This window comes from Ascaphus truei, chromosome 14 (assembly GCF_040206685.1).
Source record: "Ascaphus truei isolate aAscTru1 chromosome 14, aAscTru1.hap1, whole genome shotgun sequence".
NCBI classification, from domain to species: Eukaryota; Metazoa; Chordata; class Amphibia; order Anura; family Ascaphidae; genus Ascaphus; species Ascaphus truei.
In genome coordinates this window covers 15,511,159-15,525,587 of record NC_134496.1, presented here as the reverse complement: position 1 = coordinate 15,525,587, position 14,429 = coordinate 15,511,159, and the positions used below count along the sequence as shown (strand labels likewise).

The following is a 14,429-nucleotide window of genomic DNA, read 5'->3' as shown; positions in this document are numbered from 1 at the left end:
GATACCACGTGTGATATCCAAGGGGTTGGAGTTAGTGCCCGAGATAGATCCCAACATAAGTCTATCTGATAGGTAGAAATGAAACCAGTTTAAAGCATGTTTCCCTATTCCTGGAGTTTGTTAAGCAGGATAGCACGATCAACAGTATCAAGAGCCTTTGCAAAATCTAGGAATATTGCACCAGTGAGTTGTCCCAGTTCTATTCCACACTGGATCTCATTGCAAACTATTAGCAGGGTAGTAACCGTGGAGTGTTTGGGGCGAAAGCCACATTGGAATTGGCTAGGGAAATTTGTCTTCGTATAGTAATCGCTTAATTGGGAGTGGACACATGTTGCCATAACTTTTGTCCTAAAAGTGAGTGATCCCTTAAGCAGGAGGTTTTTTCGTGTCTGTCTTATCTAATCCTATTTAATTTCATACTCAAACGTGTGGCCAGAGACGTCCTAAATGGTAAAAAAATAATATTGTCATTTGTGTTTGTACTGTTTCTCTGGAGTTGAAGGTCTCACTAATAGACCATAAGGTAGGATCAGCCTCTACTTGCAAGTCTAATAATGATAGGGGGCATCACAAATCAGGAGACTGATAGAAGACGTGGTATCTCAAATATCGTCTGTGCAAGCGGTTTGTGTGATATATAACATAGTCACCAAGTAGATGAGGGCGAGAGACGATGCGTGTCCACCAAGCTCAGCCTTTGTTCTTCTAACTGGAAGAGGGAATAACTATGATTCAGTCCGGCAGCAACCACCATGTGACCCAGGCACATAATACCCCGTTTGGGCAGTTTCAAGGGCTACAAATAAACGGAGACCAGCTGATTATTTAATACCAACTGAAGAACGTAAAGGCGACAAAGGTAATGTTCTTAATAAAGCCTTTATTAAAGTAGATAGCTTACAGACAGATGTGTTACTTGTCTGTAGGAAGGAACGAGGGGGGGAAAAGATGTAAAGATGGAGAAGAGGTCATGTAAAGCTGCAGTTCAAGCAATATCCTACAAGTGTGTTTTATTTTTAATAAATCAGTTCTGTACTATGAGAAAATAGTTTTTTAAACTATTTTAAAGATATTTTTAATGTATTATAATGTAGCAAGCATGTTTGTTTTTATAGAAACCATTTACAAAGTCACACCCCCTTCCTCTTCTGGGACAGGCTCTGGCTCTTGAGCCCTGCCCTCTCTCTAGCAGTGCACCAATTGTATCTAGTAACTGCCCGATCACATGATCTTCCCCATAGAACTTTGCATTGTGGGTACTGTTTTGCAGCAATATCTGAATTAAATATCCCAAAGCAAAGCGATCGATTACAGGAGAACGGATCGATCTGCAGCTTAGCCAATCACTTGTCAGTGTGCACATTGTATTGATGCACATAAAAATAAATTAGAAACGGCAGCTGGAACTGCAGCTTTAATACAAATTAAAGAGCTAGAGATATAGAACATTTAAAATTTGAGGGTACACGTCAGGCATTGGAGGGTACACGTAGTTTTCCGGTGATAGACCTCTCAGATTTCCAAGGTTTGTCCAAAATATAAAACTGCCATTCCTCCACCTACAGGGGAGTGAAAGGGGTCATGTCAGGAACTGGACAAGATCACTTCCATTTATGTAACCACAGCCCTACAAGCAGATCCCCACCCACAGTGTGCCGTACTTCCCCCCCCCCCTCCCCTCCCCGAGGAAGTGGCAGTTCCCAAGCAGGGATGGGGAAGTGACACATCTCACCAGGGGACTCATAGTAAAGAGGGATTCAAACTGATGGATGAGAAGGGGGGGTCCCTGATACACCAGGTGGGTGTTACCACACGGAGAAGAAGATGTCCCTCCCATGTGTGCTGTATGGATGAAAACACGTGCGGCAAATACTGACGCCCTTAGGCACTTGCCGGAGTCGGACGCCTAGTTTCTGCCGCCCTCCTGCTCCTTTGGAATCCCCGCATCAAATGACGCCGCCCCCGGCATGATGTCGTCTGACGTCACATTGCCATGGCAACGAGACGCCGTGCGACGACATGTCGGTGCCTTCCCATTAGGTCCGGTAGGCCCGAAAGCGCGGCAAAAGTATATGGGGGCGGAAATCTTTGCCCACCCCCAAACGTTGCCGCCTTAGGCCCGGGCCGAATGGGAAATCTGACGCTGTGTGTTCCCCAGCAAGGGGACACCAATAAAGATTTAATGTTGCACTAAAAAAAACTCCTGGCCCCCATCTTTTACCCTGCCCAGACCACTGCCCCTGAGAGAGGGTAAATAAATATGCCACTGCACTGATGTAACCTCCTTAGGGAGCCGGGCAAGGAGGGTTACATGAGTAAATTAATTAATTAATTCCCCCCTCCGTGCTTTGCTGATGTCATCATACATTACTTCACTGATGACATCAGCAAATGACATAACTGATGACATCACAATTTTTTTTCATTAAGAAACTAAAAAAATGTAATGATCCATGTATAAATCTCACAATGTTGGGGGGTTTCTTAGAATTCCCAAGAAACACTGGGTACTTTCAGCCTGTTATTTATTTTAAAAAGCTGTTTTTTGGCTGGTTACATCTTTAAAGCTTCCTCTCCCATATTTTACTGATTTGAACTTTTGCAGGTTTTCCCCGTTAACTGCATTTTTAAACAGTTTTATTCGTATGAAAGTCATCCCGATCCTCTCACTTACTGACATTATTAGACTCCAAAGAACCTTATCAGAGGTGCTCGGGATAAGACAGCTTCACTGATGAGCCCCTCTGAAGTCTGCATGGAAAACAGCTCTGTGCTGACTGGTGAAGGGGAGCAAGTGGGGATAAGCACCAGATGAATGTAACCGTACCTTCTGGCCTGATAGGTTGGGAAGGTCACAGGTCTCTTCTTCAAGGTTATTCTCTTTCAGACACTGCGTTGGCTCCAGAAGCAAAGTCAGATGATAACTAAACCCGTTCACAACCTTTAGAGGACAGAAAATCCATTAAAGGGGCAGTCGCACATTCACCTTAGAATGTAACTTGTGTTATTAGACCACGGCCTACTGGACTGACCCTTTAACCCATTAAACACATCACTATCATTAGGTCACTTTGCTCCAACGTGGGACTGACCCTTTAATCCATTAAACACGTCCCTGTCATTAGGTCACTATTTAGCATTATCTGTGTGTTGGGTATATTTTTTAGAAAGCTGATGTTGGGGAGAAAGAGTGAGAGTTTCTCGGAGGGGGGGGGGGGGGGGGGGGGGGGGGGGGAGAAAGTGAGATAAAATAAGAAATAACACGTGGAAAGAGAATGTAAGAGACCTCCCTCTGTGGATAGCCAGAGTGAGATAGGTGGCCGGGCGTGGCCCAAAAAATGTTTATAAATAATAAGCTAACTTTGTGAGAGAAGGAGGGAAGAGTAAGAGAGATGGAGAGATAGTAAAGATGTTGGCAGAGATAGAGGGGAAATGTATTCCTGGTTGCCTTGCCGTGCTTTACCTGCATCCTGGCATTGACCACCTGTTTGGTCCTGTACCAATACTCGCTCTCACTCTCCCGATTAAACGATTGCTCCACAAACCTCACCAGCTCCTTCACCAAGTCCAAGCTTACGGGCATCTCCCTCCACCCTCCCAGAACCGGGGCCACCTGGGCCCTCACCCCCTCCGCTACCACCCTTGGGACCCCGTGCCCCAAGGACAGCAACAGGCACAGAAGCACGAGTGCCATAATGCTGTTATTACAGGGAGACAGATTTGCATATATCGTGTGATATGCGGGTGCCACTCCTTATACCTGAGCTGCTCAGTCTCTTCCTGTTACACCTACACAGGATTTCAAAGTGGGTGACTAAGTGCTCGGAGTAAATATTGTAGGAGGCGTCAATTATCAAGGTTAGCTGGGAGTTTCTCTGATCAGCTTCATCTGCATACAGTGTGGATGATTGAGGCCACTCACTGATCTGGAGTCACTCTCACTGATCTAGAGCCGCTCTCTCTGATCTGGAGACGCTCTCACTGTTCTAGAGTCACTCACTGATCTGGAGTCACCCTTACTGATCTGGAGTCGCTCTCACTGATCTGGAGTCTCACTCACTCATCTGGAGCTGCACTCACTGATCTGGAGTCATTCTCACTGATCTAGAGTCACACACTGATCTGGAGTAGTTTTTACTGATCTAGTCACTCTCATTGATTTGGAGTCGCTCTCACTGATCTATTGTCACTCACTGATCTGGAATCGCACTCACTCATCTGGAGTCGCTCTCACTGATCTGGAGACGCTCAACTGATCTGGAGTCGTTCTTACTGATTTAGTCACTCTCACTGATCTGGAGTCGTTCTTACTGATTTAGTCACTCTCACTGATCTGGAGTCGTTCTTACTGATTCAGTCACTCTCACTGATCTGGAGTCGCACTCACTCATCTGGAGTCGCTCTTACTGATCTGGAATCGCACTCACTAATCTGGAGTCACACTCACTAATCTAGAGTCACTCACTGATCTAAAGCCACTCTCACGATCTGGAGTCGCTCTCACTGATCTAGAGTCACTCACTGATCTAAAGCCGCTCTCACGATCTGGAGTCGCTCCCACTGATCTAGTCGCTCTCACTGATCTGGAGTCGCTCAACTGATCTGGAGTCACTCATTGATCTAAAGCCGCTCTCACTAATCTGGAGTCGCTCTCACTGATCTGGAGTCGCTCTCACTGATATGGAGTCGCTCTCACTGATCTAAAGCCGCTCTCACTGATCTGGAGTCGCTCTCACTGATCTGGAGTCGCTCTCACTGATCTGGAGCTGCATTTACCTTTTTTCCCTGTGACTGTTAATGTCTCCCCTCTGCCCCTTTGCGTCCCCGCTAGCGCTGAGCTCACTGAGCGGGCGGCGCTTGGCGAGGTGACGTGCATATATATATATGCAAGTCTCCGCCCACGCGATGCGTGCGTATGCGCGGCCACACATGCTCACCGGCGCTTAAACAAATTTTCTAAACATCCTAGCGCTCTCAGCTTCCCCTGCAGCGTCCCCCCGCCAGCGCTTGAGAAAATTTAAAGGACACCCGGCGCTCATGCTTGGGGAGAGCTCTCCAAGCATGAGCGCGCTGAGCACCAGCGGGGACAACGCCTAATCAGGCACAAACAGCTAACTTATATTTAATGTTATGTAATTTATATCGTATACATTGTATTGTTGCCATGGAAACCTGCCACAAAAAGGAGGTGGCTGGTGAGTGAAATGGTTATTTGGTGTACTTATGGAAAACGGCCACAACAAAGATGGCGGCGGAGGTGTGTCACGAAGGTGAATATAAACACTATCGTTGTTATGGAGACGATCCACAACAAAGATGGCGGCGGAGTAAACCGGCCACAATATAGTGGAGTTAGGAGGCGGGTTTACTGAAATGACGAGTTATTCTGGGCGGGGCTCTTCGAGGGAGCCTCATGCGGGTTCGTCATAGCTAAGGGGGCGTGTTTATACGGCCGCAGCCATCCAATGGCGCTGCAGGTGGGTGGGGACAACGTGGGGCTTCCGGATTGTGGCGGGACTGCGCGGGATTTGAGAGCAGCGCTTCTTTCTGTCACCTCCATAGGTGAGAACTGAGGGGCTCAGTGCGCGTGCCGCCACCCACGCACCCCCCAACCCAGCACTCCTCCCCACCGCCACACCCCTCCCCAATTCCCCCCACTACCACCGCTCCCCACCTCCCGCACTCCTCCCCTCCCCACTACCGCACTCCTCCCCACCTCCCACACTCCTCCCCACTACCCCCGCACTCCTCCCCACCACCCCCGCACTCCGGGCCACCTCACTACCCCCCACCACCCCTGCACTCCTCCCCACCTCACTACCCCTCACTCCACACCACCACCCCCGCACTCCTCCCCAGCACCCCCCTCCCCACCGCCCGCCACCCCCTTCCCCCCCTCCCCAACATCGCGCACCCCCCTCCCCACCACCCCACCACACCCCTCCCCACCATCCACCACACCCCTCCCCACCATCCACCACCCCCCTCCCCACCACCCCACCACTCCCCTGCCCCCCACCACCCCTCTTGCCCCCTCCCCCCTCCCCACCACCCCCTCTCCCCCCTCCCCACCACCCCCTCTCCCCCCTCCCCACCACCCACCACCCCCCCCTCCCCACCACCCACCACCCCCCCCTCCCCACCACCCACCACCCCCCCCTCCCCACCACCCACCACCCCCCCCTCCCCACCACCCACCACCCCCCCCCTCCCCACCACCCACCACCCCCCCACCCACCACCCCCCCCTCCCCACCACCCACCACCCCCCCCTCCCCACCACCCACCACCCCCCCCTCCCCACCACCCACCAACCCCCCTCCCCACCACCCCCCCCTCCCCACCACCCCTGCACTCCTCCCTACCACCCCCGCACTCCTCCCCACCACCCCCACACTCCTCCCCACCACCCCCACACTCCTCCCCACCACCCCACCATGAGGCCTCGAGCGATCCTCAGCATTTCATTTAAATGCCTCCGGGAAGTGCGGGGCCTCTGTAACCGCCGCCCCCCCCCCCCCCCCCCCCAGAAAATCTCCAGTTTGCGCACCGCTGATCTAGAATGTGACATCAGCTCACTTTCCATTTCGGGGATATTTGGGGTCAGTTCCACCCTTTGAGGCTCCTGCTTGTGTTTTGCAGGTGTGCAGCAATGCAGAAATCCCGATGGGACCCTGCGCTGGTATTCCCTGTGTGCATAACGGGTGCTCTTATCTGCTCTGTAGCATTGGAGATATTTTATCTGATCCTGCGGGATATAGGGAGCGGGCACACGCCCCTTCTGCTACTGGCATCGTACCTATTGTTTAATGTGGTGGGGAACATGCTGAAGTTTGTCCAGAACAACTCAACTGTTAAAGGGGTCTTTCTGGAAGGTGGCAGTGTGGGGCAAGGCTGGGCGTAAGTATCACAGCGGCAGTGCCAGCCTCCTCTTTTCACACTATATACAGTACGTGCAGTGCCAGCCTCCCTCTCACACACTGCTATTTATATACAGTATGGGCAGTGCCGGCCTCCTCTTTTCACACTATATACAGTACGTGCAGTGCCAGCCTCCCTTTCACACACTGCTATTTATATACAGTATGGGCAGTGCCGGCCTCCTCTTTTCACACTATATACAGTACGTGCAGTGCCAGCCTCCCTCTCACACACTGCTATTTATATACAGTATGGGCATGCCGGCCTCCTCTTTTCACACTATATACAGTACGTGCAGTGCCAGCCTCCCTCTCACACACTGCTATTTATATACAGTATGGGCAGTGCCGGCCTCCTCTTTTCACACTATATACAGTACGTGCAGTGCCAGCCTCCCTCTCACACACTGCTATTTATATACAGTATGGGCAGTGCCAGCTTCCCTCTCACACACTGCTATTTATATACAGTATGAGCAGTGCCAGCTTCCCTCTCACACACTGCTATTTATATACAGTATGGGCAGTGCCAGCTTCCCTCTCACACACTGCTATTTATATACAGTATGGGCAGTGCCAGCTTCCCTCTCACACACTGCTATTTATATACAGTATGGGCAGTGCCAGCTTCCCTCTCACACTGCTATCTATTTACAGTATGGGTAGTGCCAACCTCACTCACACACTGCTATCTATATACAGTATGGGCAGTGCTAGCTTCCCTTTCACACACTGCTCTCTATAGTATGGGCAGTGCCAGCTTCCCTCATACACACTGCTATTTATAGACAGTATGGGCAGTGGCAGCCTCCCATTGTCTCACACACACACACACACTGCTGTATATATACAGTATGGGCAGTGCCAGCCTCCCACTGTCTCACACACTACTACACCATGAGTTATACAAAGCACATGTACAGCATGGGCAGAGCCGGTGCAAGCCTCCCACTCACACACTACTGCACCATAACTTGTATACACATCGTAGTTAGAGTGCAGACAGCGGCAGTGCTAGCCTCCCCTCTCTTCTCTTTACGGGCTTAGGTACTGCTACACCTGCCAGACGCACATCCCTCCAAGATGCCACCACTGCTACAGCTGCAACGTCTGCGTACTCCGCAGGGACCACCACTGCACCTTACTGGGCCAGTGCGTGGGGCATCGTAATTACCGCTACTTTCTCTGTGCCCTGCTCCATGGTTGGATGGCTCTGCTTCTGGCCACGGCCCTCAACGCTGAAATCTTTATGGACCTCCTGCAAGAGGGCTTCAGTTTCCATAGCTTCTTCCTGCTCCTTATGCCTTGGATGATGCTGGTGACAGGTACTGTAGGCGGGAAGACTGGGGGAAAGGTGCTGGGGCTACCCCAAATCCTCCAGTGGTTTAGCCATTGTTGGATCTAGAACACTGGCTGAACCCTTTGGTATGACCAGGCTATTCTTATGTCTCTTTTAGCCATAAGTCTCCAGTGTTGGTTGCGGTTGGGTCCAAGATACTTGATAGACCTTGTGGGGTGTTCTGTCTGCTCTTTTATAATGATTGTTACCCAGTGGCAAGTGGTTCTTATTTGCCATCAAGTTCTATGTTAGAGATTGTATAATGTAGATGGTCTGACTTGGTGTTGTGTTCTAATGCTGTGTTCTCTACCCATAATCCTCCATTGTTGATCATTGTTTGGGACAGTACACAGTGTCAGTAGCTAGTGATAGGTTATAATATACACCAAATATCTGGGTTGAATTGAACACGACTTAGATATAATAAATATAGTTTATTCCTTGAAGGAGAACACACAAGATGGTACAAATAACAGACAAAATATGGACACTTACTTCAGGGGTTGGACAATGAAGCAATCAGATACAGGATTGGCAATTCATTAAGCAATACAGGTTCAAATGAAGACATCACGAAAAGACACTGGGTATAGGGCTTACGCTCGTTTATATGGAGTTTCAGCCCCATATCCTAACATTGGGCGCCTAAAAGTCTACCAGACTTGTATCTGGTCAGGAAACCCTTTTGTCTGTAAGTGTGAATTATGGCACTTACAGACCACTCAGGCCTCTGTGTTTCTCTGCCATATTGTACACAATCAAGAGTGGTCAAGACTTTGATCAGGGAGGCTGTTGTAGACAAAGGGTCGCCCTCCTGAACATTAACATAAAGCAGAGCCAGTAACTTTCCCGGGCTTTTAAACCAGCCTTGCAAAACAGTATATTCTTTAATAGTTACACATATATTAAAATAATCTGTTCTGTGAGTCTGCGCGGGCTGAAATTTGCCAGGTCCTCATGCCGGAGGACCTTTGCCATAGTGGCCAAATATCAGCCTTCCACGACCCCCAGAACCGGAGATACAAAAAACAAGTTAAAATCCCCTATTAACTTTAATGCAGGATTCTCCGCTATAAGCTAAAAGAAATCACTGCATTTCACTCTTCCATTGAAATCAATGGGCTCCGCCGCTATAGGCTTTCAATGGAGCAACGCCGCCATTGAAGTCAATGGGGAAATCACAATTTTCACATTTGCCCATACTCCGTCTGGTTGATCGGAGAGGGCTGGAAATGGCCATGCAGTCATGCCGGAGCAGTGACTGCCTGCGACCAAAATCCCAGCCCTCTGATACTCCCAGAACCGGAGATATAGGTTTACACTTTATACACATTTGGACTCAGCCGTTTCAAAGCCACGCGGCTTTCTTCCATTAGAATCAATAGGGCCGGCGCGGCCATAGGATTCAATGGGACCTCCGCTACCATTGAAGTCAATGGGAAACACACACTTTTTAACGGTTAATCCTACTCCGTCCGGTTGAGGGGAGAGGGCTGGAAATTGCCATGTAGTCATGCCGGAGCAGTGTCTACATCCTTGCCAAATCCCAACCCTCTGGTCCCCACGGAACCGAAGTTATGGGTTTCCAGTTTACCCTGTTTCACAATTACCCTATTTCCTCGATTCTAAGACGCACCTTTCTTCCGATTTTCCTATGTCTGATATCGGGGTGCGTCTTAGAATCGATGTATTAAAAAAATGAAAAAGTGTCTACAGTACTAATCTCTTTTCACTTACCATGTTTCAGGAGAGGTCCCATGTCAGCGGAGGATGAAGCAGGCGGTAGCAGAGGTCCCACGTCTGCAGATGGAGTGCGGCGGCGGTGCCAGAACAGGTCACAAGTCTGCAGGTGAATGAAGTTAAGAAGACAGCGGGCGTGTGGTGGCGGTGGCAGGAGATCATAATAGCAGGAGAGTTAAGCAGGGGTGGAACGGCTTGGGAGGTGCACACTGTTAAACTGGATGTTGACCGATGTTTGACCTCCGGTTACAATGTGCACCTCCCCAGCCGTTCTCCTATGCCGCTCTGCTCCTACTAAGCTCTCCTGCTATTATGATCTCCTGCTGCCGCACACCTGCTGTCTTCTTATCTTCATTCACCTGCAGACTTGGGACCTGTCCTGCCACCGCACTCCCGTCCGCTGTCCATCTTCAACCATCTGCAGACGTGGGACCTCTCCTGCCGTTGCTGCCCGCTTCATCCTTCACTGACATGGGACCTCTCCTGAAACATGGAGAGGGAAAAAGTAATTTTCCTAGATTGTAAGGGCCAAATCAATGGTGCGTCTTACAATCGATGGCGTCTTACAATCGAGGAAATACGGTAGTATTTGAAAGCCACGCGGCTTTCTCCGCCATTACGGTCAATGCTAGGACCCTCCTGGCCGGCGCGACCCTTTCTCGCCGCCGTTACTGGTCGAACCCTGTTGGGGTCAAGTGAGGGGGTTCCTAACATCTTGGGGCAAAAGGAATTTTATTTCTAGGTGCCCTAGAACAGAAGTTCCCACGCCAATTGGCTGTGAACTTGACCGAGGCCCTAGTTCCCACGCCAATGGCGCGATCAAAGCTCTTTTGTGACAATGTTTCCGCTCTTGCGGTTTTGCGGTCTGGCTGTCTGCCAGTTCGTCTCCGGAGGTCGGCTTCCAGGAATCCCCATTGAACTGCATTACTCCATTCACTTTCAATGGGGAACTGCCGCTCCTCCTCTCGAGCGCCACCTGCAGGTCTTCTACGATATCAGGCCCAAATCGCCGGAATCTCCATAGGGTTACATGGGCTGTAATGGCAACCTATGGAGAGACTGCAAAATGGAGCCTGCAAAGGCGGGAAAAGGGACAAAGGGCCATAAACATAGAATTAACATTAACCATTTCCCTCCCGCATAGATCCCAGTGTATGTGTTGGTGCAGACACTGGAATGGGAACAATACATATTCACAGGGGGATACACAGTTGGTGCTGAAGCAGGGGCATAACTACAGTACTGGACATCATTCCAGTTAACCCCTCGCCTCCCAGGTGAGAGCAGGGGGTGGCCAAATGGGGTGTAACCCCTTTAATACTGGGCCAAACCCCCTCTCCCATGACACACAGGACGGACTATTTAGTGTGACCAGGCTATTCTATCATGTTTTTTACCCAGAACACTCCAATGTTGACCATTGTTGCATACAGGACACTGGGGGGACCATTTTATGTGAGATGGCTGCTCCTGTATCATATTCTTGACCAATAATTCTTCACTCTTGGCCAATGTCATTTAATACTGCATACTATAGACAGTCTGAACTGTTCTTAGATGCTTTGATGTTGTGCTCTTTACCAAGAATGCTCCAGTGTTAGAAACGAGACATAGGGCTGGATGAAACATTTGGCATGATTTGGTATTGGCTGCTTTCATGTTCTCTTCTGTACCTAGAATCCTCCAGAGCTGGCAGAATGGACCATATGGTATTGTCCATTCTTATACCTTGTTCCCTTCACAGAATCCCCTAGTGTTGGCCAACATTTGCTATAGAATGGAACATATGGCCTAGTCTGTTACTGATCATATGTATACCCTGTTCCATTCCCAGAATCCTGTGCTGCTGAACAGTGTTGGCTAAAAGATAGACCACAATGTTGTTGACAATTCCTATGCCATTTTCTCTTCCCAGAATCGGCCAGTGTTCGCTGAAAGAATGGATCATCTTGCTTAAATTAGTACTGTATTGACCATTCCTGGTCCCTTCCCAGAAACCTCCACTGCTGACTAACATTAGCTAAAGCATGGACGATATTGATTAAACTGTTACTGACCATTTTACACCCTATTCCCTTTCTAGAATCCTTCAATGTTTAGATAATAATGGCCAAAGAATGGACCATCTGACCTAATCTGGTATTGCCCATTCCAATGCCCTGTTTCCTTCCCAGAATCATCCATTGTTAACCAACATTAGCTGAAGAATTAATCATCTTGCCTGAACTGGTGTTGGCCTTTCTTATTCCTTGCTGCCTACCCAGAATCCTCCACTGCTGCCCAACATTACCTAAAGCATGGACCATTTGGTATTGGCCATTCTTTTACCCTGTTCCGGTGCTGGCCAATGTTCGCTTAAGAATGGACCATTTGGTATTGACCTTTGTAATACCCTGAGCCCTTAAATGAACCTTCCGGTGTTTGGCCAATGTTAGCTAACGAAAATACTACTTGGTATGTTGTAATGTTCCTGTTTCCAAACTTCTCACCTCTCTCTCCTCTCTCCAGGCCAAGTGACCCCTTCAGCCTTCATATTTGCCTTCGTGGCTGACACCTGCGTGGTGGGCTTCCTCTTCTGCTTTGCTTTCCTCGCCCTTCACTGCGCACTCCTGACTCGCGGGGCCACCACCAAGGAGTGGTTCGGTGGCCACATCATGGTCTATGACCTCGGCTGGAAGAGGAACATCAGGGACCTCTTGGGAGAGAGGTGGTATATTGTCTGGATCTGTCCATGGGTGGCATCAAGGTTACCCGGGGACGGGATCAACTTCGAGACTAGTAACATCCCTGGGATCTTGGCATCCAAGGTCTCTGATCTCTGATCTCTGCAGGTATGATCTCCGAACACGCAAGGTTATAAGTGTGGTGGGCACGACATGCACAGACTTTATCCCGTCACTGGTGGTTTGTTTCTTACGTGATAAGGAGTCTTATACACAGGATTTATGCTGTAAAATAACGGGTCGGTGGCATCTTCCCTTTTACGCGATGACAGGGTTTCTCATGCACAGGATTTATAATGTACGTTTAAAGGGCTAGTGGCTCCTTCTTCTGGTATTTAAAGCATCATTTTCTCTTGGCTACTTTAACCCCCTTCCCCCCCGTTTATTTGTTGGTTTTTGTTTCAATAAAAGTTCCTTAGATTTAGGGCAATGCAATTATGTAAAGCTGCCGATCGATGCGTTCTCGTGATCGTTCAAAGTCCTGCTTCCCAGGGCACGCAATATGGCCGCCTATTTCTAAACAGGAAGTGATGTGGCTTCCTAAATAGTTGCCTAAGCTTAATACATTAAAAAGGAGTGAAAACATTTTATTTATTTTTTACAAAAATGCATTAAGTAAGTATTATCTAATACGACACAACTGGATTATTTCAAGAACACACGGGATTTTGAATGACATGCTGCCTTCATATACTGCTCTATTTTTTGGGTATTACTCCCAAATCTGCACTTGGGGACTCAGTACTGAATATGAAGGAGACCTGTCAGAGTATCCTGTTTATATGCATATAAAGTGTAAATTGCAAGAGAGGGAATCGATGAATGTGTATGAATGTATCTGTGCACATGCATGTACTAATTCTCTCTCCCTCTCATTTACGTGACCCCTGCAGAATCGCATGTGCTCTATTCTAATGTCCGGGCCGCTGTGTAACACGTTAAAGGGCCGAGCGCTTTGTGAAACTCCAGTATGCGTGACTGATTTTGTCTCTTATTAAAAACCCCAATCCCAAACTTCAGTCACACCCTACAGCAGTTTCCAAACTCGGAGAAATACGCACATCTGATCAGTTTTTTGCGGGTCCCATAAATATGGCTGCCATCCTGAATCTTCTAATAAACCCCCTATAACTTGGCTCCTGATCACTGGGGCTTTGGGATTGCTGCAAATCCTTAGTACAAAATGTTTTAATGAGACGGCATTGCAGGTGTCTGAACGGAGGGACAAATCCAGGCCGCGAAGGGGAACTTTAAACTGTCATTTTATTTTGAATTCTATTTGTAATTGCACTGATTAAAAATGCTGCATAAACTATTTTAATTACATATTAACTGTGTAATGTTGTCTTTATTTATAATTATATATAACGTGAGCTAAAAAGGAATCATAATTGCATCACTCTCTTACACACTAATTACCCCGTAGTCCTTAAAAGGATCATCCTCTTACACACATCAGCTGCGCCCATAAACTTAAATTCTCTCACACTCTCTCTCACACTCTCTCTCCCAATCACTCTCTCTCACACTCTCTCTCACACTCTCGCTCTCTCACACACTCTCACTCTCTCTCTCACACTCTCTCACTCTCTCTCACACTCTCTCACACACTCTCTCTCTCTCTCACACACACTCTCTCTCTCACACACACTCTCTCTCACACACTCTCTCTCGCACACTCACACTCTCTCTCGCACACTCTCTC

General features: G+C 48.6%; 2 protein-coding genes across 2 annotated transcripts; one reads left to right on the top strand and one right to left on the bottom strand.

The window, feature by feature from the left end:
- Positions 1-866: 866 nt before the first annotated feature.
- Positions 867-3,767, bottom strand: CST6 (cystatin E/M). Its single transcript, XM_075569799.1, has 3 exons — positions 3,467-3,767; positions 2,831-2,944; positions 867-1,562 (listed from the first exon to the last, which is right to left on the bottom strand). The coding sequence occupies exons 1-3, from the start codon at positions 3,695-3,697 to the stop codon at positions 1,473-1,475; spliced, it is 435 nt and encodes a 144-aa protein (XP_075425914.1). The 5' UTR covers positions 3,698-3,767; the 3' UTR covers positions 867-1,472.
- Positions 3,768-5,337: 1,570 nt separating this feature from the next.
- On the top strand, positions 5,338-14,056 carry ZDHHC24 (zDHHC palmitoyltransferase 24). The gene is made up of 4 exons (XM_075569786.1): positions 5,338-5,565; positions 6,645-6,902; positions 7,970-8,247; positions 12,510-14,056. Exons 2-4 carry the CDS (start codon positions 6,655-6,657, stop codon positions 12,821-12,823), a joined length of 840 nt encoding a protein of 279 aa, XP_075425901.1. The 5' UTR covers positions 5,338-5,565; positions 6,645-6,654; the 3' UTR covers positions 12,824-14,056.
- The last annotated feature ends 373 nt before the right edge of the window (positions 14,057-14,429 follow it).